This window comes from Perissodus microlepis, chromosome 16, assembly GCF_051167445.1.
Source record: "Perissodus microlepis isolate ML-2025 ecotype Zambia chromosome 16, ASM5116744v1, whole genome shotgun sequence".
In the NCBI taxonomy this organism is placed as follows: Eukaryota; Metazoa; Chordata; class Actinopteri; order Cichliformes; family Cichlidae; genus Perissodus; species Perissodus microlepis.
Window position 1 is genome coordinate 2995661 of NC_140476.1, and position 25304 is coordinate 3020964.

The 25304-nt window shown below is 38.2% G+C and overlaps 1 protein-coding gene across 1 annotated transcript in view; it reads right to left on the reverse strand.

Annotated features, from left to right (window-relative positions):
* Positions 1-220: 220 nt before the first annotated feature.
* Positions 221-25304, reverse strand: part of LOC146370193 (polycystin-1-like protein 2) — a 41203-nt gene continuing 16119 nt past the window's right edge. Inside the window, exons 11-40 of the mRNA XM_084908331.1 lie at positions 24851-24996; positions 24589-24750; positions 23915-24052; positions 23500-23631; positions 23199-23323; positions 21742-21862; positions 21488-21619; positions 20734-20847; positions 20045-20159; positions 19759-19949; positions 19445-19675; positions 18896-18997; positions 16463-16641; positions 15994-16140; positions 14981-15180; positions 14677-14888; positions 14300-14486; positions 12908-13148; positions 10646-10886; positions 10378-10474; positions 10164-10286; positions 9794-9979; positions 8393-8723; positions 8125-8258; positions 7790-7917; positions 5608-5768; positions 5276-5486; positions 4361-4462; positions 4093-4224; positions 221-740 (exon numbers count right to left, since the gene is read on the reverse strand). Of these exons, the coding sequence (XP_084764457.1) occupies positions 534-740; positions 4093-4224; positions 4361-4462; positions 5276-5486; positions 5608-5768; positions 7790-7917; positions 8125-8258; positions 8393-8723; positions 9794-9979; positions 10164-10286; positions 10378-10474; positions 10646-10886; positions 12908-13148; positions 14300-14486; positions 14677-14888; positions 14981-15180; positions 15994-16140; positions 16463-16641; positions 18896-18997; positions 19445-19675; positions 19759-19949; positions 20045-20159; positions 20734-20847; positions 21488-21619; positions 21742-21862; positions 23199-23323; positions 23500-23631; positions 23915-24052; positions 24589-24750; positions 24851-24996 (4928 nt within the window). The 3' untranslated portion in view covers positions 221-533. The remainder of the gene's footprint in view (positions 741-4092; positions 4225-4360; positions 4463-5275; positions 5487-5607; positions 5769-7789; positions 7918-8124; positions 8259-8392; positions 8724-9793; positions 9980-10163; positions 10287-10377; positions 10475-10645; positions 10887-12907; positions 13149-14299; positions 14487-14676; positions 14889-14980; positions 15181-15993; positions 16141-16462; positions 16642-18895; positions 18998-19444; positions 19676-19758; positions 19950-20044; positions 20160-20733; positions 20848-21487; positions 21620-21741; positions 21863-23198; positions 23324-23499; positions 23632-23914; positions 24053-24588; positions 24751-24850; positions 24997-25304) is intronic.

The following is a 25304-nucleotide window of genomic DNA, read 5'->3' on the forward strand; positions in this document are numbered from 1 at the left end:
CTCTAATGATGCCTGCGTGTGTTTGGCTGCGATCTGCTTGGTGATGGACTCTCATCTATTTTGCAGTGTCTGTGAATACTGTATGAACAAACCAGTTTCAGTAAGCTCGACCTGCAAGGACAGCGTGTTTTAGAAAAATCAAAGCTGTTTGGGGGATATTAAATGAATAACAGTGGTTATTAGAAACAAACACATGAATCACACACATGAATGCATTTTTCTCTTTATTTTAAAGCTGAAACATTGATTGTATGATTACGAGACACATACAAACTATATACTTACAATATATGTATGAAATACTCATATAGTTCTTATGTTTTTGGCAACCTGAGTATCATCGTTGCAAAGAAAACAACACTGAGTCCAACATGCTCTAAATATCTTATTTATCTCAACAAATAATGTATTTCTGTGTGTTATGATAAGTTATTACACATATTCACAAAACAGTGCAGCATGCTCTGACCTGCCAAGAGGGAAAAAAGCAAAGGATAGGAGAGAACACCATGGAATGAAAGTACAGTACGTCCTTAGAGGTTTACGTATTTGTCAGACATCTGAAAAATGTTGGCATCAGGAGAAGAAGTGCTGAAGATATTTCTGCTGTTATTTTGGGCCAAGCCACATCCGCCGCTCACGTCGGACTCCCGGGTGTCTTTTGCATGTTTACGTTTGATGCCAAAAAGACTGTAGATTTTCATCAGCATCAGGTCGACAATCTCCTCCTCTTCAGAAGGCTGGGTAAGGAAGCACAGATTCAAAATCCATAATAAAGAACTGCAGATGGCGAGAGCTCTTTTGACCATTTGCACATATTCATGCAAGTTTGAAATACGAATCCTAAAATGTGGGTGTACAGTTCAGCTCCTATGGTTACTTTTTAACAATAAAACCGCTGTGCTTCCTCACTTACATCAATGTTTTCCCTTTGTAAAAGCATTTATTTGAAAAATAGAAATAAATAAATAAACCATGCTGGAACTGAACTCTTGCTGTGTCTCCTATTTAGGAGTCCCACTCAGTGACTTAGAAAACCATTAAAAGTTAACAGAATGGACACTGTCTGAATGCAGAACGCTTTAATTAACACTGAGAATTACACCTCAGGTCAGAACCAAACTGGCAGAAACAGCCTGCTGGCCTGGAGGCAATTTTTGATCAGTTTGATTCTGCAGAATATTTTTAACCTGGAATCCTTAGTGAAAGATTTTATTGCATTCTCTTAGCTGTCTCAGTTAATGTGTGCAAACAAGTATCACTGACTCCTGAATTATGTAATGTCTCTTAATTGCCACCAGTGAAATAGATCATTAAAAGCTTTCACAACCCTCCAAAGTGCCCTGAGTTAATCTGAATAATTGCAGTTATGTAACATTGCACTTAAAAAAAAGAACATGTCAGATTCAATAGCGGACAGTGGTTGCATCCAATTGTTTTGCTTTGGCAGAAACTTAAACAACTAAATTACAGCAACACAACTTATTCATATTCAACAAACCTGTGCATTTTGTGTCGATAAAACATGATTGAAACCTGTTTAGATGAAGTAAGATGAGATCTTGGAATTTTTAAATCCTTCACAATTTTGTCACTTTATTCCAACACTATTCACTAACTTTTATCCCAATACTACTTGGTCACTTAAATACTACATGTTGTATGTTCAATGTTCAACAAAGTCTAGAGTCTGGTTAACATAACTCACTCACATTCACACTTATGGGTAACTGTGGGAGGAAACCAGAGTGCTCAGAAGGAACCCACTGCAAACTAGCCAGATTGTGGATTTGAACCCATGACTTTCTTGCTATGAGGTCACAGCACTAACCACCACGGCACCAATCCAGGTTTAGCAAAAGTAGGAAAGCTATGATTTCAAGGCTTGATGCAGAATTTTCTGTACATTTCTGTCCTTGACAGGTTAAACCACAATAATTAGCAATAGCACACATTGTGTGTTTATAGTTGTCTGCCTCTTATAACTCCAACGATTTTCCTGCAGTTTGAAATCTCATGTGATCTTGTGACTTTCGTGACAAGTGAGAAACTCTTACTAGATCCTATCATGTCATCTCAACAAGAACAAATTAAGTTGTTGAACTTCATGCAGATCCTACATGATTTAATTACGTTCACCATAGAAACATGAAATTATTTTCTTCAAATTACAAGTTAGACTTTTGTAAATGTAACAACCACTCAATTGCATTTTTTTCAGTGCATTTAAGCAGAAGCTGCAGAGTTCACAGTCTTTCCTGAATAAGAAGTCAGTACTCTTCCTGAGATAAATACACATTTCTATCAAAAAGGACAGGAAGCAGACAACATGAACGATGGTGGAAATAATAAAATTCACTCTTGCACTCACAGGTTACGGGATACTTTGATGTCATTACCTAAAACTACTGGCTGCTGCTCTCGACTTCTGTGTAAAGACTAAGTTGTGTTTTCAGGAACCATATGGGCTGTCTTACTCACAAAGTGACAACTTTAGAAATGTAATCTTAGCGTTTTCAGACAGCGAGCCAGATGGTTCCTGCCTGACAATATCAGCATTATCTCCAATCCCATCAGTGCACACAGCAGGCTGCTTCTGTCTAACAAATACCAACAAACAGTCTGGACAGCAAATTGTAGCTTAAACTAGAGTGCAAGGAAACCTTTTACAGGAATTATTGCTAATTAGCATCATAAATATATATTTCTCCAGACATTCTCAATCATACTATTAAACTGACTTCACTTTTTTTGTCGTCTTTTAGCTTTCGGGTCTCTGCTGATGAATAAATGTTCTGTCACAGAAGCAAATTCTCTTAATAATTACTCTACAAGATCATGGTGTACTTTACTGACACGACAAAGCGTTTGCCTTCTCTGCTTTTACATAACTGACACCCATAAAAATGGAAGCAACACAGCCAAGTGTTAGGAATTTGTGGCTGTTCCAGTTTGGTTTCATGACTTTAGTGTTTTATATTTTGAGTTTGACTTTTAATTCCTCAGCCTTTCGGTTTGCGGGTTACTGCGCGGTTTGTATTTGATTTACTGTTAAAAACTCACACACAGAGACTTCTGATTGGATAATAAGGAAGTCTGCTTCTTGTCCACTCAAAACCTGAATGTAATGATTTTGTGAGGTGCACTCGTCTGGCTTTTAAGCTTAAATTTCAGTGAAGTTTGCCCATGTGTTTAGGAAGTGCATGACTGGGTATAATTTTGTTGCATTTAGATTTTTAAAGAAATGGGAGATGGTTGCTGCCTGTGGCCTGGAAACAGCTGGAGTAAAATGTGGATATTTGCAAAGTAAACTTAAGGCATCACACAACAGAAAAAAAGTGTCAAGAACAGACTGACAGTGTCAAACCTGCAGCTTTTTGTAGGACATGTCATTTTTTCTCTGGGTACACTTTACACTGGGAACCAGAGTTTATTGAAAATAAGCAAGTGTTACTTCTTTTTCTTCTTTTGGCACCTCAGCCTGTCGCTTCTATGCTCTTGTGACACATCAACCCTCTGCACATCCTCCTTCACATCTATGGGCCTATTTTTCAGGTGTTCCTCATGGCAGCTCCTTGCTGCTCTGATTTTGTCAGAACCAAAGTTCCATCCATCCATCCATCCATCCATTCGCTTCCGCTTATCCTTTTCAGGAACCAAAGTTCCTATCTATACATTTCTCTAGATCCACAAAGACACAGTGAAGCACAAAAAGGCACCTGTGCTTTTTTGTGGCATGAAGCCACACTGCTGCTCACCGATGATCACTTCTCCTCTTAACCTAGCTTCAGCAACTCTCCTATGTGATCAACTTTATCCCTGTGTAGTTACAACAGATCCTCTCATCCCATTTATTTTGAGAACTGGTACACTTCTTTTCCTATTTTCCTCTCACTCGCCAATATTGTCTTAAAAAACCTGTTTAAAAAGTCCATTGGGCCAATGCTCAGCTTTTATTCCTCTAGAGCAACAATATCAGCTGAGTTATTCAGTAACATTTAAAATGCGTGAACTACTCAACTGCTACTGAATGATTAAAATCGTATGGTGAGGATAACTAAAACACAGAAAAATGATCCTGATTTTTGTTACCTTGTGGTATTTTTGCTCCTGATTGAATGCCACGAGGATCACCGAGAGCAGGAGATTGAGCACCACGAATGTCACAAAAACTATACAGGAACCAATGAGTAACCCACCAAGCACAGGACTGCTGGCCAGGACCTAGAAGATAGTGCCTCAGTTAGATGTTATTACCACTTTGAAACTAACTGACCAAATTGGAAATGACAGAAAAAGAAAAATGTTGACTTAATGTGTGCTTTGTTAAAACAGCAAATCCTGAGACGATCATTCTCACCTCATCATAGTTAAAGATGCCTATCTGCAAACCGATGAGAGTCATGAGAGCATCCATGAAAGTTTTATAAGAGGATAGGTTCCAGCCATAAATCACGTTACACTAAAGGAGAGAAATTACCATTAGATCAGCAGAAGGACCGCTGAGATCATTCCTGCCCATCATGGATTTCAATTTTCATTAAATAATCTCGGCGATAATGGAGTGAGGTTACTTTATTGGTATTTCACACACCGTTTAAAGCATAATGACACTGTACTATAACAGAAAGAATTAGTTTAAATTTACGAATGTAATGAACACCACCTGCCCCGGCTCTCCAGTCAATGCTCATCACTATTCAAGTACTCTAATGCACACAGTGGAAAAGATTAGCATCAGCTGTCCTTTTGTTTTGGACTTTTATGTAATTTATCAAACTACTGGATGGTTTTAATTTAAATTATATTGATTAGACAAAGTCACATTTTTCAGTGTTTCCAAAAAGTTGAGTTCTTGACTTTTAAAACATTGTTTATTTTACTAAAAAGTGTATTTTCTAAAATTATTAAGATAATTTAATCTTTTCAATGAATTTTCAGAATAGATATTTTTTTAAATCTTTGTATTAAAGGCTTTAGAGAACATTTAAAAAACTGCTTTTCTCTTTTCAAGTTCTCCAAAGTGTTATAGTTTTCTCCTCAGATACAAGGTTTAGAACAAGCATTCCCCATCTTATCTTAAAGACCTCAGAGTACTCTTCAGGGAATCAGCTTACAGTTTGGATTCAGGAGACAGACACTGTCTCTCCTTTTAAGATTAGGCTGTAACCCTCCCGACCACCACCAAAAAAAGCGTCCTTGTTCTTGTCCATGTAAATACAAAATTATTTATTTGCGAGGAGTCAAGATTTGGTCAAAGGAACCAGATACTTACTGCAATGGAATAAGCCAGCAACATGATCACAATGATCAGAAGAAGACCGCTTATGCTGGTCCAGGCTCGCTGCAGTGCAGCTGTGATCATGTTCATCTTTGGGTTAAGTCTAAGCAGGTGCCACAGTTTGACAGTGGCGAGCAGGACCAGGAAAGCCATCAGATACTGAAAAAGTGATTCTGATGTGCCTGTCTGGTAAAAACTGACAAACCTATAAAAACAGGAAATATGTGGAGTAAAAAAACAACCCACCAAATAACACCAAGCATGGGAGAGGCATGTTTTTGCAGTTAAACAGCTAAAATTAAAGCAGAGTTTTATGTTAATCTCACTTGTCGTTGTGGTTTTGGTAGTATGCTATATCACGGTTCGTGATCAGAGTCCTCTGGATAAAGGCGGCCACGGCACTCCAGCTCAGCAGGATGACAGAAAGCTCCAGAAGGTTCCATTTGTTCTTGAAGTAAAGCCAACGCTGCTGCTTCATTAATTTCCCCTTTCCAGGAAAAGAAGTGAGAGCAACAGCTCTTATGAAATCCAGCAGGGGGTTGTCTGCATGCTCATGCATTTGTTGAGGTTTTAGTAGGAACACCACCAAACATATGTTGACAATTTGCACAAATAAAAGTGCTTATTTGTCCCATGATGCCCAAATGCATGTGAAAATAATCTGATCATATTTAATGAAAGTCTAAGTGCTCATGTGATACCCACTAATGTGTGATCACATTTATGTGAATTAATTTAAATAATTTCACTTTCAATGTAAGTGATATTTCCATTTGGGAATTCCCTAAATAACTACAGTAATTTTAGCAGGAAACTTGGTAACTACCCTGGGATATTTGTAGCGGACACTCCATTTTTGTACCAGTAGGTGGCAGTGTGACACCATGGTTTGGCCTGTTGTTAGCAGCCTGAAGCGCATGCTCCGCGCTGTTTTCTCGTAATGGCGGAGTATTCAGGAAACGGCAAGACACGTCTCCCTGTCTGATCATTTCTTTCCTGTTTACAGGTTCGTATCGTGCCCGAAATAGAATATAATAGCAATCACATCCATTATATAGCATAGATTAACCATTACGGTTGGAAAGTGAAAGCGTACAACATTGTGTAATACAGTAAATTAGACTTACGTAAGTATTTGTTTAGGGCTTTAGCAGCATGCTATGGTTAGCATGTTAGTTTGGGTCGCACACCTCCTATGCTCTGTGATGTTAGTGATCGGCTCCACCGTTATTCTGTATTGTTTCAGTATCTTGTTTCTGCCATAAAGTGTTTCCGTGAATTCAGTGCACATGTCAAGATGGTGCTGATTACACCATTCTTTCAAGCTATTTGAGATTTATAGATTTGTCTTGTTGGAATTCATTTTGAACCAAGTCTTACAAGAAAATTGGTCATGTTTATAACATTGGAATGTGTTAATTCCCTTTAGTCTAGTTGGTAACAGTTGGTAACACATATGGAGAATGTGTGAGCTATGTTAAGAATAAGTAAATACACAGTTGTAATACTGTAAAAGTAATAAAAGGAGTGCATAATTGTGAATTTGAATAAATAATGGCGGAGTATTCAGGAAACGGCAAGACACGTCTCCCTGTCTGATCATTTCTTTCCTGTTTACAGGACACATATATAGCTGTCTACAGGTGCTGCCACCCGGTACCTGTAACACTCACATAAGAGGTTTTTAAATATAAGCATTTACTGTATACTGTTTATCTAACCCTAAAAATCTTTATGAGAGAGCAATACAAAGACAGATAAAAATAGCATTGAGAGTATATGTTGTCTAAAGCTCTTACTGCAGTTAATTTAACATGCAGTCTTTGGGACTTTCAGGTGAATTTCAGAGGGGGTGTAGCTACATGACATCTTGACAGATACAGTAAAATAAGCTGTGTGCTTATGTCACCATAATAATCTTAAGGGACTGCAACAAAAGGCACACAATAGGAGCTTATTGGCTCAGAAATTACAGTTAATGGTCGACACCCACGATCACACGCAAAATGAGCCTGAATGAACTGAAACGACGTGATTAACATGTGACTCAGTGATGCACTAAAAAGCAAAATGATTATTACGAATGACAAATAAGATTAATGCTATTACATCAGCATCAACTTTGTAATTTCCTCGTAATTACAGTACAGTAGAGCTGCACAGCATTTGACATGCTCTGATTTAGCTGCTAATTGCTTCTGGATTAACAGGCAGTAACGACTTAATAAAAAATGATTAATAGAAACATGCAGAGTGGCTTCATTGACTGTTCAGCCTCACGACACTCGTAGTTAATCCACGTTAGACTAATTCTTGCCGGTCACAGTAACAAACAGTAACTGCTCACTCTCAGGAAAATAATGGTCAGGAAACCAAAAAGTGATGATGATGCCAGTCTAAGTTTGTTTAAACCTCATTGGCTAAATGAAGTTAGTCTATTTAACTGGATACATAGAAAACAATATTTGGAACTAGATTACATTATGTATTAATAATGTTTGTATTTACCTGATTGAACATGTAATAGAGGATGAAAAGCATATAAATGATCTCAGCGGTCATAATGCAGATGTGAAGGCCGTCACCTGGCAGGTAGAGATGAACACTCTGCATTTCACTGTTTAACTGAAAGGCTCCTGCAAAGTCAGAGAGAAGACTTCACTTACATGCGTACAGCTTAATGTGATCTCAATCATAGGCTGACGGAGTTCTCAGTATGAAGGTGTAAAAAAGGGAATAAATGTAGATTGCAGTTACATATGAAAACTAATAAAGTCTGATGTGTTATCCAGTCTATAGAGTCTTCTTTAACAAAGCTTTAAATGCATTACAGTTCTCCTTACCTACAGCAGGGGACTCCAGCAAAAGCGTGACAATGCAGAGCAGATTCACATTTGCATTATAAACAGTGAACTCAACAAAGATGGCCCGCGTGTACACATCGAACCACATATTGTTGAACAGATAGTCGAGGGTGCTGTGGATAAAGATTAAAGAATTAATCTTGTTAATATATTCCATATATTCATTTTAAAACCAACTAAGAAGACTATTAACTCTCAGACAACAGAGCATCTTGGGTATTCTTTCGATTTTTCTTAAGGTACAGACCTGGTTGCAGTTTGTAAATCTGGGCCGAGCTCCACTGAAAAGCCTCCCCCTCTGTAGAGCGCCAATTCTCCCCAGACGGGATAAGCTCTGAGTTGAGAGTGTGTCTGGTACGTCCAGGGACTGGAAATGCTTGCAGAGATGTTATTTCCAACAGACGTGTTCCAGCCAGGTCCGTAGGAGCCCATGTCCTCCGCTTCCCATGAATATGGAGCGCTACAGCCTGGCACCATCTTTAGCATGGGGCCTGCAATCTGACACGAGTTCTTCTTCACTCTCAGTTGACGAAGACGTGCATTTCCCAGAAGCTTCGAGTTTCCATCAGTGATGAATCCTGGAACACAGTATTTTACATTTCATTCTTATTGTCATTTATTTTTCATTTGAGTAGGCTACGGCCTTTTTAGGTCGTACCTACACGCACCTGCCCAGCTGCAAAGATCATCGCAGTTCAGGATGACAAACCTTTGTGTAGCATGTATATATTTATAGATTTAGCTAAAAGGTTCAAGTCAAAGCACTCTAACATACGCTGGGAAAACTGTCATGTGTCTTGTGTTGACAAGATTAAAAAAAACCTAGACTTCTGACCTTCACCTCAAGATCTGAATGTGTGTAACCCTTTTAGTTGATGCACCTGTGGTATAAATTTGAAAATCCTGGCTTTTGCTGTTTACAAAGTCGGGTGTCCACACTGCCTGCCCGACCACCTGGCAGGGTGACAGCAGTACTCCACCAACCTTTAACGGCTGAGGGATAAAAGGGCACATGTAAAAAAGAGGCGGAAAATATAGAATAATAGATAATACTAATCTGTACTTCCTGCACCAAAGTTCAGATTTGATATCACTGCAATCTCAGTGAAGACTTAAGGCACAATATTTAAAATAATACACAGATATTAATGAAAAGACATTTGACACAAAACAGTTGCTTTGACATAAAGCTGGATTAATCTGTTCATGTGTTCAAATCTTCTAAAACTTTTATGAGATAACAAAAGGGGGAAAAGAGACTTTGCCAAACGTCTCACTCTGTATGTCTAAATGTATTAGCAGAAGAAAAGCTAGCTCTTTGATGCATGTCAAGCATATTATTGTAAAGCGAATGTGAAATAATCACATAGTAAGAACACAACTAAACAGTGAAGCAGAATAAACAGCTTCAGGTCAGAAATCATGACTCCTTGTTGAAAGTCATCAAATTGCTTTCCACTTCCACTCTGATAACATACTTGTATGGACTTTTGTTGGTCTTTGCAAAACCATTTCTCCCATATTCCTTTGATAACAGTCTACTGAGCCTGCCGATTAGAGGAGGTGGCCAGTAACTGGCAACGTCTACAACAGAGATAAAAGCGAAGCCCTGTCCTGTTTGACTGTCATTTTTGTAACGAATATTTACCTGGATATTGTCCAAAGAGGTTACTGAGTAGAGATGTGTTGGCCCAGTTGAATACATCTTGAATTGCCATGGTGGCTGGGACGTTTCCACAGAATCTTTGTTTAATGTGTGTGTTTAGGTGAAAAGCATTTGGATCTCTCTGGCCATGTGCCACCAGCAGCAGCATCCACAGGAACCCCATGTAGACTGAAACATACAGGGGGATTAAGTCAAACCCAGCATTAATTTCAGGTCAGACTTACAACATCCCTGGAAGATAAGTTGTAGTCAAAATTATTATTTTTTTTTTCTGCAGTTCCTGTCCTTGATGAAGATTTCCTTCAATTTGTTTTAATCAGGTTAATTCGCAGTTCTTTGTGTGTCTACTTACTCAGTATCTCCTTGATTAGAGCAAAGGCTTTCTGTTCCAGCATCCTGTTCCTCCTCATTCTTTCTACGTCTGCCAGAGGCGGCGGCTCATAAACACTGCCATAGCGCACAAACATTTGTTCACCTGTGGATGAAGTTTGTTGCCAAAGAAATGTTCAGTATTTAAACAAAAGAGGACGAAAGTATGCTTTCTAGAGTTTTTCTTGATATTTTACCGATATTTCTGTGGTTTCTTTCAAATTGAACATTTTGAAAATCTTCCTCGTCGACTTTTTTAATCACAAGAGCAAAGAAGATTGCAAAACAAAGCACCTGTTTTGAGAGGCATGAATAAATACAGTGGTTTATTTCGAGTAAATATTTAAATTTACAAAAAATGATCTCTATTAGAAACGTTAAATTATAAGAAAATTGTGTAACTGAAATTTTAACTGTGCAGGAAATCTTAAGGGTATGTATATAACAGACAAATGTTCTTCTCACCTTCAGCGGCTGAATAAGGAGGACACTCTGAAAGAAGGAAATAACCATGGATACCAACCAACTTATGGAGCGCGGTTTACCAAATTTCAAACCATACAGCATTGTGAAATAGCCTGATATGACACTGGTTGCGATCACCAGCAGCCAGCCAAAAAAAAAACCCCACCAGGGTAGACCTCTGTGACAGCACGTCCTTTTTTTCTCACCGCCATCACCATCAGTGCTGTCTGACGGACTGGCCCTGTAAACACGGAGCGACAGAACAGCAAGTAAAATTACATTTCCTTTCACCAATATGAATTTAAATAGCATTAACATGTAACTTTACAGAGCAGTGAGCAATGAGTAAAAATGTTTTTGCAAAGTAATAGGCCATTATCCTAACATCGTGCATACATCTTTAAATCAGTACTGCTCTCCATATTATACTACTTTAGGGCCTTTACCATATAAAGCACCTTGAGGTGACTGCTTTTGTGATTTCCTTCTATATAAATAAAACTGAACTGAAAAATTGAATTGAATATGCTCAATAATGCAGCGGTAGGAAGTACAACTATTTTGTTAGTCAAGTACTTGAGTATTTATGTTCAGCTGTTAACTTTTACTCTCTACATTTTTACCCAAATATTTATACTTTTTACTCCTCACATTGTCAAACCAGGCTCATTACTTTAGGTTTAACCTCCTAGCACCTGGCGTCCACATATGTGGACATCACATTTTGGGTTATTTAGACCAAAATACTCAATTTTGCTCTACAAGGGCCTGATATCCACTTACGAGGACATTATACTGCTACTGTTCTATCAAAATTTTAAACGAATATCCTCATACGTGGCTCTCATTTTTCTTAGAAAGAAAAATAAGGTAAAAAAAAAAAATCTGGTAATTCTTTATTTTTACATTCATCGGGCCCCAATTAGCCAAAATATCAAAGAGAAATCAAAAATGCATGCCATGGAAGAGTTCGGGTCTTAGGAGGTTGAGACAACTGAGGGAAGTTTTTATTTCACAGCTGCCTTCAAACATCTGAGTGATCTGAGCCTAAATGGTGGGAACAGTAACACAGAAAAGTAATCCTACTGCTGTATCTATCACTGGGGCTTTACACATACAAAGAGATCAAAGAAGCAAAAGCTTTTGATAACTCATATTTTTTTTGCATCATTCATCATGCTATAGTCAGAGGTTAAAGTGGGCTGGAGCATTGCACAATTCCTTGCTGCAGGAGCGAGCATAAAGGGAAAAGAGGAAAACCGAACAGGAAGAAGAGGTTCGTGCTCAGAGTTAGGTTACATGAAATGTAGCAGAGATGAATTTGAATTTAAGCTGATGACACATAGATCCATCGTCTGAAACTGATCGAGTAATAGCACAAAGTTCATTTAGCTTTGCATAAAAATACTCGATATAAATGTGCTTCAAAGAGCTACTTTTTACTTTCTCACTTTGAGTACATTTCAGAGCCTGTATTTTTTTCATCTTTTACTTGAGTAAAGAAGTTGAGTCAGCTTTTTCTGGAGTGTACTTAATACTTTACTAGTATTTTTTTGTACTTGTACTTTGGTACTTTTTCCACCTCTGCAGATCAGCAATTCGACTTCAGTTATTTTACTCATAGAACACCCATTTTGATGATTTAAAATTTAAAGTCACAATCTTGAAACTCTCATAGATTTTCTCAAGTTTTTTTAATAGCTTACTGTGCAGGATCATGCATATTTTGACTAGTGAAATTTTGTGCTCTAGCTTAACGTATTTTAATGATTGAATTGTGCTCTATTTTGATTTACTGTGAGTTTAAAAATGGTGTTTGTTGGTCCTTTTTCTCATATTGCTTTTGTCATTTCTTTGATAATTCTTATAGAACATTGCTGAAATTTTGTTATTGCTTTGATATGTAGGGACTTCTGTCTTTTTAAAATACTTTGCACACAGGTGCTGGTTGAGTGCGAGCCAGGGTATTTAAGTCTCTGAGGAAGACTTGGAGTCGATACACGTTGGTGTGTTTTGCTTGCTGAATTGTTGCGAGAACAAATTTGTTATATGATTTTATCCTCAGAGTGCCTCAACAACCCCCGTCTTTATGTTGAGTTTTAATTTTATCAATTAAAAGCGTTGCAGTGACTATAATAATTAAAACAAAGACATACAGCAGCTATAACTGCAGTTAATTCCTCCAAGATAAAATAAAATGTTCTAGATGGATGTGACATCTAACTGCACCAGCAGGGTCCTCTTATAGAGTGACTTTCATACGTTTTGTTGGTGGGTTCATCTGAAACGCCTCTGTTGGATTCGACGAGTTGATCTTCAAGCAACTCCTTCATGCTCTGGACTTGCTGCAGCGCCTGTTTGTAGCTGTGTGGATTTGGGAAGCCTGAGGGACCCAGCTGACTCAACTCACTGTCGATGCGACACAGTTGTCTGTACAGATACTGGCTTTTGTTTCTCTTCTTTTGAATCACCCCCTCTGCCGATGCTGGATAAGCGCTGCTATCTGAAAATGTACATATGTTATTACTTGGAAATCTCAAGGAAGCACATGATATGATGTGTTCAGAAAGCAAAAATTGCTTTGTTTGCAGAAATGTGATTGTTGGCAGAATTTTCAAATTCTGTCTTTATTTGTTTCAACCAACAACTTTGTCATATAAGCAAGTATCTTCTGGATGATTTCAGAACTCTGCAGTCTCCGTCCTTTCAGGCAAATTTTCATCTTTTATGCCTCTTTGAATTACCCGCTGATTAAAAACAACGTCCATCAAATTTGACTATAGTAGCACGCCACTTAAATTTGCTTTGCATGTTATTTAAAAGCAAAAGAACTGACACCAAACTGTTTGTGAGACCTTCTGATATGTAAGTACTAATATACTGGGCTGGGTGAAGCAGAAAAAATGCTCTAGCACTTCAATTTGACCCATACTGCGAGAGCTGTGATCATAAAGTTATCTGACGACACTTGTGAAAAGTCCAAAGCTATAGGCTGAGTTAGCTGATCTCCCTTCTGGTTTGTATCGAGAGGCACTCGAAGACATGAATCCTATTCTACGCACTCGTATGTGGTGCAGAGTTCACATGTGAAAATTTGTGTCCAACTGACCCAGCTGACCCCAACTGACCCAAACCAAAGTACTTCTCAGTAGACCTCACCCCAATGGCAAAGCATCGCTCGACGAAGATGCAGCATTCACCATAAATTCATTTTCTAGGCTCAGACAGTCGGCGTGTTCTAAGGTAACATCCTAAAGAGCCATGAAACCGAGAAGATTTGCTGTACACTGCTTCAGTGTGGTGTGTGCTGATACTCAGTGGCATGCACCACAGATGAAGAGCCAGGGGATTTTGGCCTCAGCAGCACAATCACTCATCAGCAGGCGCCAGATTTGGCTCCCTGCAACTTTGCTCTTGTTTTTAGAAAGCTACTTGCACTTCAGTGGCCACTTGATCTCCTCCAGTGTGTCACAATGTCCGTGCTTCAACTTTAGTTTTGTTTTTCTGAACAGTACAATGTTGAAAGTGATATAGAAGTACCCAAGAATATGTTCTTAACGGGCAGGTCACGCAAACTTAAATAAGATGGGGGGTTTGGGGCAGTGTTGCAGCACTTTTGGTTGATCATGATCAATTATTAACACGAGAACTCACCTGATAGCTGAGGCTGTGTTTCTGTCTCGATATTTTCACTAGCTGTGTTATTCTGTGTGATTAAGTCTTTCAACACAGAAAGAATAGCATTGACATCATTTTCTTGTTCAGGCACAAACTTAATCTCCTTGCATGCGACGTTGCTTTTCATCGTCTTAGAGAGCGAGTGGGCAATTCTTGTGATGTCCTAAGGGGAAGCACATTCAATACCACATTTTGATACCAAATGACGTGTATGCACATTAGAGAAATTCTTCTAAACCCACAAAACCATCAGTATTTGTAACACGTACAAAAAGGTTTGTCATAAGGCTTGGCTGCCAGTTTAGCAGCACCTTAATATTAAATGCAGAAACACAAAAACAGGAAACACCTACCTTAATGATAACATCTAAAGACACTCTGTTAGTCATGTCCGTTGTGGCAGAAGAATCTTGTGTGTTCTTTTTCTTTTTTTTGCACTGGCAACAAGAAAACTCCCGAGGACGAGTGAATCTGAAAATACTGACTATGAGGATATTGACGGGAAACATGATGAGGGAACTCTGAACTCCAATCATGAACTGCTGCCAAGTAAACTCAAAACTTCCTGAAAATACAAACAGGAAATAGATGAATTAGATCTGGACTTTTTCACACTTTTTTAAAAGTAAATTTAATGGCAATACATTTTTGATGTACCTAGGTCCATTACTTGGTCAGAGGGATCTGTTGGGATCCCATAAAACATGATGCTGGTTAACATGGTACAGAGCAGCAGAGAAAAACAGCAGGACACTCTCTGCACACGGGTGAAGTGGCTGCTCGGTGGTCGACTGATCACCGAAATCCAGAGGTGTCCGTCATTGAAATCCTTTGTTGTCTTTGTGAAGAACAAATTACTGAAAGATAAAAGCAACATTGTAAAAATCAAATGTTTTTAACCTTCATAAACAGCTAATTAGTGATGGATTAGCATCCCATTTTAATCTTTTTCTAATTCCTGTAAAACACTATTGTAGATCTGAAGCATTTGGAGGTTTTAGAGCCTAAAGAAAAGCGAATAATCCCCACTAAATCACCAGATCAGCGCTTAAACCAAATATTTAGCTACTCAACAGCTTTTACTGGGTTTCATTTCGTCTTTGGAAATTCAGCTAAATTCAAATAAAACAATAAATTGTTCTGTAGTCACATTTTTTTATTCTTTCAGCTGGTTCCCTTAGTCACCATGGTAGATCATCTGCCTCTATCTCACCCTATCCCCAGCTTCTTCTGTCACACCAACCCACTGTATGTCCTCTATCACATCATCCATGAATCTTCTCTGTGGTTTTCTTCTTTTTCTCCTGCTTGGCAGCTCAACATCCTCTGTCCAGTGTGTCCACTATCCCTCCACCTTGCATTTTAATCATAACTGGGCCTAATAATTTCTTTCTGGTAGCCTTGTGAAAGTCCACAAGCACTGGTAGATTTTTCAACGAGTTGAAAAGTAAATGCTGCCTGCTGCTTTGTGAAAGTGAATTTCATTTTTAAAAAAAATGATAGTTTACCCTGCCTGCTGCAAACATAACATTATCCAAATGGAACTCCAAACCATGAATTCGATTGAATTTGCATTTGATCAGTACTCCCAATCTGGGTTTCATGTTCAGCCTCTAGACAGAGTGCTTGTACGTGTAATTCTGCTACCAAACGTACCACCAGGCACTTACCTGAACCTCTTTAGATCCATCTCTGTTGCAGCAGGAAATATTTTATCGAGGGAACAGTCATCAATGTCTACCGACAGCCAGGAATTACATAGAAAATGCCATTTCTCCTCTGTCTGTAAATCCTGCACCATGACATTGCCTACGTACCTGAGAAAAGGCAAACAATGTAAATGCAAGATGCAATCATGTGACCTCTGCTTTGCTCCACGTGACAACCACAAAAGTCAGTAGAAGACATATTACTTAAAATGACAGCTGAATTGCATTTAAAGACCATGTTTCCTTAGAAAAGCAACAATAATTATTTTTAAGATCAGTGTAATTGGGACCTGATTCACACTGTATTCACCTTAATGTCCAATCATTGTGGTGTTCTAGGTCAAACAGTATGTTTCTAATGACTCAGAAAATACCATAATTGTCGAGATGCCTTTCTTTTGTGTGGTTGTGACATTTCTTTTTTTCCTACCAGGCAGAATGGCTTCCTGAATTGTTGTGCCATAGTCTGATGCCCTGCAGGTCTCCCAGGGAGAAGGGCGTAGTTAGCAGGAACATGTCCACTGCTCCCCTTTCAAACACACGTTTCTTTGAATCTGTCAAGTGGTGAGGCTCGCTGTGTCCTTCTGTACCCAGCAGAGTAACTGTCACCTAAAATAATCAATTTTGTGCATGAAAAGTATAAAACTGAAAACAATACCATTCTGATTCCATATATGAGAGCAATGGTAGCGCCTTAGTACTGGTTTAAACTGTTTCTGGCAATATATTAGGGAAAACTTCAAATAGTAATAGAAATACGGACTTGATTAACTTTCGTCTATTTTGTACAGTTTAACCACTTTAAAAATAACAATTAAGATTTCACTGTGTGTAAGTGTGAGAGTCTGTGTGCAGTGCATATGATACACACAGTGCTGTGCATGTATTTATATTTTGCTAGGAAACAGGTTACAGAATTTCATTAAACATGAGCTCGTAACATGCTAACATGCTCGTAGGTCAGAGTTAACAGCAAGAAAAACATCCCCGACGTTAAGACACACAATGTTTTATCATCGTTTACAAAACTGGTAAGATGTTAGCAACAAGTAGAAAAGTAAGAATTATGGTCTTTTACCAAAATGCTTCTATACAGTCTGTTTTATTAGTTTCTTTACTTTCCATCCAGAGGAGTTGCCCCCGGTTGGACATAAAAAATATGCATGTTTAAGCTCCACTCTCATTAACTTTCTTCTTCTTCTATTCTATCTGATGAGATAGATATTAAAGCACGAGCATGTGCCTTTTCTTTAATATGTAATTGCATACATCAATCTGGGAATACAGAAAAGAAAAGACACAAACAATGTACTTTTTCACATAAAGTTACTGAAAGAAAAAAAAAATCACTGAAAAGTTAGTACAGACAGAAAATACGTGTGATGAGATGAGCAGCCTTAGTGATCAGTACAGAGCATGTGCTGAAACCCAAGTGCAAATCTGCCTGTAGCTTAGTGTTAGCAGAACATGCTAAAAAACCACATATATTATTATCTTAGTTCTGGGGCCTAATGTGTCGGCGGAAAGAGCAGGTGTACGAAGCCCACCACCTAACGAAAGCCGAGTATTCACAAGCCTATTTTAGAACTCGCTCTTGAGATGGAGCTGATGGAGCAACCCCAGAAGTCTTTGGTTATTGAGTGCTTCACGGTGTTTCACTGCCAGGGAAACATGAAGAGTTGCTGAATAGCGTATTGTGTATTTGGATAACAAAGATGAAAAAGTTCTTATTTGTGGTGAACAGTGTTGGTCAAGTTACTTGAAAATAGTAATTAGTTACTAATTACTGATTATTTCTCCAAGATGTAATCCTGTTACTTTACTGATCACTTGTTTTCAAAAGTAATTAGTTACTTTATTACTTAGTTTATAAAAACATAAGACACAACCTCAATACATAATAAAGCGAAAGACCTTTCAGCCCAGTTCTACTTTTTCTGCATAATCCATCATTATGTAAAATGTAATCAAATGAAAAAGTCTCTTTTTAAAACTTGTTTTATTAGTTTTAATCTTTTAACTTTAAGCATCAAGCAAAAATTAAATTATATGCAATATTCTCTGTGAAATGTGTTTAACATTCAAACCTATTTTCTGCATATTCCAGCTTATAAAATAAAATAATGTTTTGTGTTTGCACTCACTCTTTCAAATAAAATCAAAGACTCAGCGGCACTGAGTCTTGTGGCTCTTAAATCTATTTTCATCTATTTAGCAGGAGTGGGGCGGGTGGAGGTTTGCCCGGTGCCTCAGCAGTCATGTCAGTGGGAGGATCCGGGGATTTCTCTGTGAATATCACATTCCCGTGGCGGTGTGCTCGGTGCTTGCTCAGATTTAATGTTTAATTTTTCGCTGTAGAAAGAAGTTTTCTTTCCACGCGGAGTGAACAGCAAACGCTAATGTTTTTGTCACTTACAGAATCAAACTCAAAGTAATGCCAGTACTTCCAAGCTTTAAACGCCGCATGGTCGTACCTTCTCTCCTGCACTCCATATTATTCATTGTTGATCTGCACACGTCCGTTGCTGCCACGGACGTCGCACGCTCGTACATCCTTGTCATGAGACACGCTCACAAACAAAATCATGGTTTAGTAACGCAGTAACTAAACCGTGATTACTGTTACTTATGGGAGAAGTATCAGTAATCTAATTACTTTTTTGGCAATAGTAATCCCTTACTTTTTTGTTACTTGAAAAAAGTAATCAGATTACAGTAACGCTACTGCCCATCTCTGGTGGTGAAACTGTAAAAAGATGAGCTGCTGATAAGCAGACTGAAAACAGAGAACGTGCATCTCACGATGTTTCCACAAGTCTAAAGTAACTTTGTGATAAGTATGACTTTCACTGAACACATGTACCTGAGAGGAAGTGGAGGCTCCTATACGATGCCCGGTACAGACACTCAACAGGTAGCGATACTCATCCATTGGATCATTGTCCTCCAGCTCTGTCACCTTTACCTGTTATTCAGCCAACAAGCAAAAATATTATATGGACATGAGATGGAGACGCTATTCCCAAATAGACAAGCTGTTCACATATTAGCGTTCAACTATCTATCTAGAGAGAGAGTTTATGTAAGAATATAGAAGATACAGAGAGATACAAGTGTGTATTTTAGAAGTGGCTGAAATGACCTTAAGCTTCAAGGATCAAACAGATGAGAAGTGAGCTACAAAGTCTTTCTAGCTATTTTCTTTATTCTCTAACTCATACACCTCCAGGTTTTCACAACATCAAGCATCCCCTGGAGCCTCAAACACAACTGTTTCCACATAAAACACCTCAGACCAACTAACATATAAGTTGTTGTTGTGTTATTTTTTTAAGATATATAATATTCCTAGGAAACAGACAAGCCTTTTGTTATTTTTAATCTGTTCTTCAGTCCACGAGAGATGCAATACCTTGACTGTGTCTTGAATATCTTTTCGTCTTGCCCACACGAGGACCAAGAGATATGCCAAAAAGAGTGCCGCGACGAAGCACACAACCACAGGATTATCGGCAAAGGTTGCAAATAGCTCAGCAGTGCGTGACGGGTCGACAAGGTTGGGAGTGACAAAGAAGGAGTTCCCAAAGAAGGTGAGGTGGTTGCAGAGGCACTGGGTTTCTAAATGCGTGGTATTGGCACCAACCTTGAAAGACAACAGCTTATATTTCTATTATTGTGTAAGCAACGCCTCACTGTACGTGTAGCAGATTGAAATGTTGCACTTACTCTGCATCCAGATTTGCTCCAGTCCAGTAGTGATTCGTTCCAAAATTGACATGAGGTTGTGATGGGCGTAATTGATAAACTGGCATTTATAGATTTTATACCTGGGCCCACTATGGGTCTCACAACAAGATAATGCACTCCAGTGTTGCCCTTTAAATCCTCAGGGTGCAGGAGCCATGTGTATTTCTCCTCTGTGCAGGCACACGAGACACAGTCAAATCTCACTTCAGTCACATTAGAAGTGGAAAAAATCTTGTCACCACAATTAAGCAAAGGCATTTCTTACCTTGCGTGGCTCCCTGCTGAGGCATCTCTGTTGCCGCTACATAATTTGTCTCAGTAGGGTAGTCATTATAACCAAGGAGGACTTTGAAGGGTAAAGGAACCTTTGAAGGCATCATCTTTAAAAGGTTGGACATGCAAGACAAAATCTTATGAATGCGCTAAAATAAGAACTATATTCCACTTGTATTTCAAGAAAGTTCTTTTTTCAGATTTTCCTTCATGAAAGAATAAAGAATATAATTAGTAAAACTATGATTGGCTGCAGTCATCATAGTGCTACAGTGTAGCAAAGATATGAAGTTGTAGGGAGGATAACAGCGTGGCTCTACATATTTGGAATGACAATCTGTCAGCGGTTAATCACTATGACATTAATTTACATCAAATAAAGATTCTTCTGATGTAGGTGATGAAATGTGTCAGAAACTGGTACATATATTCATGGTCTCCAGAAGATGACCTGCAACAGCTGATCTTTTAATGCAAAACTGCCATGTAAAAATTTTCTTTAGCCTCGTCTTGTAGCTACACTTTCTGCTAACAGTTAGCAATGTTAGCATGGTCACAAGCAAAAGTCATGCTGAACAGAATGTAGCCTCTGTATGTAATGTAACCATAATATCACTGTCCACTAAGCATGTTTGCTTCTTCTAATTTCAGGAGTCGACATAAAAGAACAAGTCACTGAACCTTTAGAACCAGGGTAGAGTTCTCTGAAGGAATATCAATAACCGTTGTGCTGAAGTTCCCCAAGTCTAGAATAGTGGTGTTCACTTGTTCTCCAGCAAACCGTGGAAACATGATCTGAAGTCAGATGTTAGAAAGCGGTTATCCACTGACCCACTGTTTCAAAATGTAGCCACTTTAACATATTTTAAACTTGTAAAATAGTTACATGCAAGTAACATATTAATTAGTACTACTACTACTATTAATTGTACTACTATTTAAAAGTAGTAATCCCTCCCCAGAATTACATCAGGCCCTTTTCTATTATATATATATTTTTTGTCATTGAGTGAAAGTATTTGCATAAGTATTTAATCCTCAAGTAAAATATGACTTAGCACTTGGTGGAGAAATTGAAAGCAGTAAAATGTTGCTTGTAGGTGGTCACCACCTTCTCTCACATGTAGGGAGGGATTATAGCTCAGTCGCCTTTACAGAAACTCTCTGAACTCTCCAGGTTTCTTGGCTTCTTCTTGGTGACTCACAGTTTCAGCTCTCTCTCCCTAGATTATCAAGTTCTGGAGATTGGTTAGGCCACTCCATGACCTTATTGTGATTCTTTTTTAGCCAGTGTTTTAGCCATTGATAGGAATTCTGGCCATTTCTGTCACAAAACTATTCTTAATATGCATTTCTCAAAAGTCCCCAGAAACAAGTCCTCTCAAAAGGAGATTGAAAACAGTAAGTGTGGATGCTGTAATGTTGCTACACTGACCTGAATATCCTTACTTAAGTTTTCCACAGGGATAACAGACCCTTCTTTTGTTGTGAGGGATAAAGAACCTATGAATCTGCTGATGTCCCATCCCACCTTCCAACAAAATGGGTTTGCATCTAAATTCAGCATCTGAAAGTGTAATTCAAAGATCAGGTCAGACATTAGACGTTAGGATGATTGAGCAAAATTGATTTACACACATGTACATATCCACAGCACAAACACTCATAGGCACATGGGTGTTGACGTACTCGCACATCCACTGGTTTGTCTGAAGGAAGTATGGTAGAGGGTAGTTGTGGGAGAGAAAATGTAACGCAGGTACAGTTGGTAATATTTACGGAGCCTGTGTACAAGACTGCTGGTAAAACTCTGTAAGAAAAGATCAGGAGATCCACATTAAACATGTGCTTCTCTTAAATATTAGTTTGCAAGTTTAACAGCTCTGGAATCAATAAATTATTAATATACAAAGTAAAATGTGTTTTCATTGTGACTTGGCTACTTGTAACCACGTTATGGTAGTTATGTTAACGACTGGAGGGGACATAAATGTGAACCACTGTCACTTCAAAGAGGCTCAGTAAGAGATCCTTTTACTATATAATGTTGTCAGTATAATAAGCCACTGTAAAAACAAAACTGGGTTCAATCTGGATTGTCACAGATTCTGCCTTTACTGTAGTAAACGGATATTTTTAAGACATAGTCATCGTTCTTCATTCTCGTGTTGATAATCATGGTTGTTCACAAACCACTCTTATCCCATGGATGGGTACACTGTCTGAAAACAGACATTTCTAAAACGTTGGCCCGTATTTAATCCTGTGTTAATCGAGTATCACGCCATCACATGTGGAGTTTGTCTAACTATTTGCAGATATCTTTTCTAGAAACTCGAGTTGTGGATAAACCTTATGCTATTTACACCAGCAATGAACTATCTTTTAAAACCTGAGCTTTCCTCTTTGCATATGGCTATCATATGAGAATCACATTTTCCTCCTCAGCGCTTTCATAGGTGCCACACAACATTGTTTTATGGAAAATGTGGAAATGTGGCACTTACAAATGTGGATTGCACAACATGGACATTATATTTCTTCATTTCCATTTAATACTTGTACAGCTGCTGTTATTGTGTATATATATATTTATATTTCTTCATACATTCTTATATATTTCAATACTGTGTATTGTGTATTTTGTTGTACAGTTATTTTATTTTCAACTTTAATTTATATATTTTATCTTATTCTTTCCCAGTTAAATTTACCCTTCATTCTAATTTGTGTTGTACAGTTATTTCATTTTTAACTTTAATTTTTATATTTAATTTTGTTTTATTTTATTCCTTCCTAGTTAAATTTACCCTTTTTAATTTTCATATTTATTTCCTATCTTATTCATAGCCTTTTCATTTTCCTTTAGGTCACAAGCAGTTGTGTAAGCATTTCACTGCATATCGTACTGTGTATGACTGTGTATGTGACAAATAAAATTTGAATTTGAAACATCTGTATTTGCTGAATTTTCCATGTGGTTTATGCAGGTTTTCCTTTATTTTGTCACCCATCCGTAGACAGGTGGCTGTAGGCTTCAGCTTTTTAGTATACCAGCATCAGTGATATTTTTCCAGTTCAAATTTCTGGGACATGTGGTTAATTTTTGTTTGATAACTTTGTCTTGCATTTGAAGTGAAACTTACCTTCTGACAAATACTTTAACGTGCGTTTGCCGAATTATGCTTGAGTCCTCATTGAGCTCCATAAAGACCAACATCGCACTCTGTATATTGTACAGGGCACCAAGAAGGCCATCTGAGGTGATTTTCTGCAACACACAACATTTAGAATCAGAAATAAAACTGATTTTAAATACAAAAAGGGTTTTTTGAAGAGACAGCAGATATTGTTGGGAAGTGATATTGATTTGCATATCTAACATTAAAAGCTACCACGATTCCCCAGAGAAATAAACACAATCAGTATCGGCCTCATAAGACTCACACTGGGACAATAGTCGAGCATGTTGCTTATGCCCTCCACAATAATGTTGGCTGTGGCAAAGACTTCAGTTGCGTTTAGATCCATGTGGAGGAGAAATGAACTCAGGGTTGCGAACAATGACGCGGCCCTTTCCTGAAGGTGGAAATTAACTCACAGTCACAGACATGTATTTGGGAGATATTATGAAGATATTAACATTTTTGAATTGTCAAAAGCTTTAAAATGTGGTCCTCATATCCCACCTTTAATTTTAGTACAGGGCAGAGTTTAAAAAAAAAAAGCCCTGTCCACCAAACATTTACTTCCCATTAAGAAGGGAGCTACAGTGAAAGCAACATACATCAGTACACATTGCAGAGAGATGTCTACAGTCCTTACTGATGGATTCCTCCTTTTTTGAACTTCTCTACAGTACCTGTGCTGATGTATTGAGTTCAGTCCCTTTCTTGACAAGAGAAGCAAGTGCTGTGGCTAACGCCTGAACGTCTTGTAGAGTTTTGTTGATATTTTCATTTACTATAGCAATCAATATGTCCAGCATCTTCTGTCGAAGCTTCAGACACCAACAAAATAAATGCATAAAAAAGTGACATATTAGAATTTTACAGTAACAATGTTGTTCATTCAGATTCAAACATTTCCTGATTCACAGAGATGGTTTTTCCTTTCCATCCATCCTGTCTCATTAAGTTTGGAAATGAGACTCGAGTTTTCTTGAGAAGCTGTCAAAAAGATGTAAAATTACACACAGAAACTTCCTTCGAATGAATCAACTGTTGGGCGGCTCCTAAAGCAGGAGATTCTGGGTTCATCCAAATCTCACAACAAAGAAGCAACAGAGAAAATTTCGTGGTTTGATTCATAACTGCATTATGACTGTTTTTGTACATGTTTTAGGATGTCAGTGGAGCTGTCCAGACTCTTTTTGCAAAATTACACAGTTGATGTTAACAGCTGCATTAACAATATGTGAGCCTGAAAAATGTTTAACCCATCCGGTGTGTAAAGGCCTTAACAGTTAAAAGCTTGCTTAGCCCTGCTGGCAGCACAAGGCTCTTCACTATCCTTAAACAGAGTGAGATTTGCTACCTTTTGCCTATCTGCTTGTCCTGCAGGATCAGATTGGTCGTTAAGTTTATTGGCCACAGAACTGAAGAGTTGTCCAGCGACTTCTGGTGACAGCTGGCCTTCTGCCTTTAGCTGATCCAAGATGTTCTCTATTGAGCTTAAGCTCAAAGTTGAATCCATAACCTGATGATAAGAAAATATTTTCTCACAGTACTAGAAAATCAGAGCATTTCCATACTCTGGATCTTTTCTTGTCAGTACATGCATCCTATTTGTGGCATACCTGTGCAGTTATAGTGGTGCTGAGTACTGTTTGGCCTTCACCCGTTGCAGTTGCCAGTATATTCAGTTTGTAGTTAGAATTGCTGTCTCCGAGAGGAAGGAAGATGAATTTTACTTCATTGCTCTGACTGCATCGCAGAGTCTTACCTGATAAGGTTCAAACAAGAGAGTTTCTATCATTATTAGATTTCTAGTGAAATATACTCCATTGTGTTTGTAGCTAAATGAATATTATATTTCAGTATTGGATTATTAATCACACTACTAGCCAATCACATTATATGGTGCTACGATAATAGTAGCTGCATCCCTCACTTGCTCACCTGTTGCTGTACACATTTGAGCCCTCTGTCACCTGACTTCCCTAGCTGTTACAGGTAGGAGTCATGTCACTACTGCCTCAGTCTGAATTGGCTACACTTTGGTTGAGTGGTGCTACTCGTGTTTTATTTTGT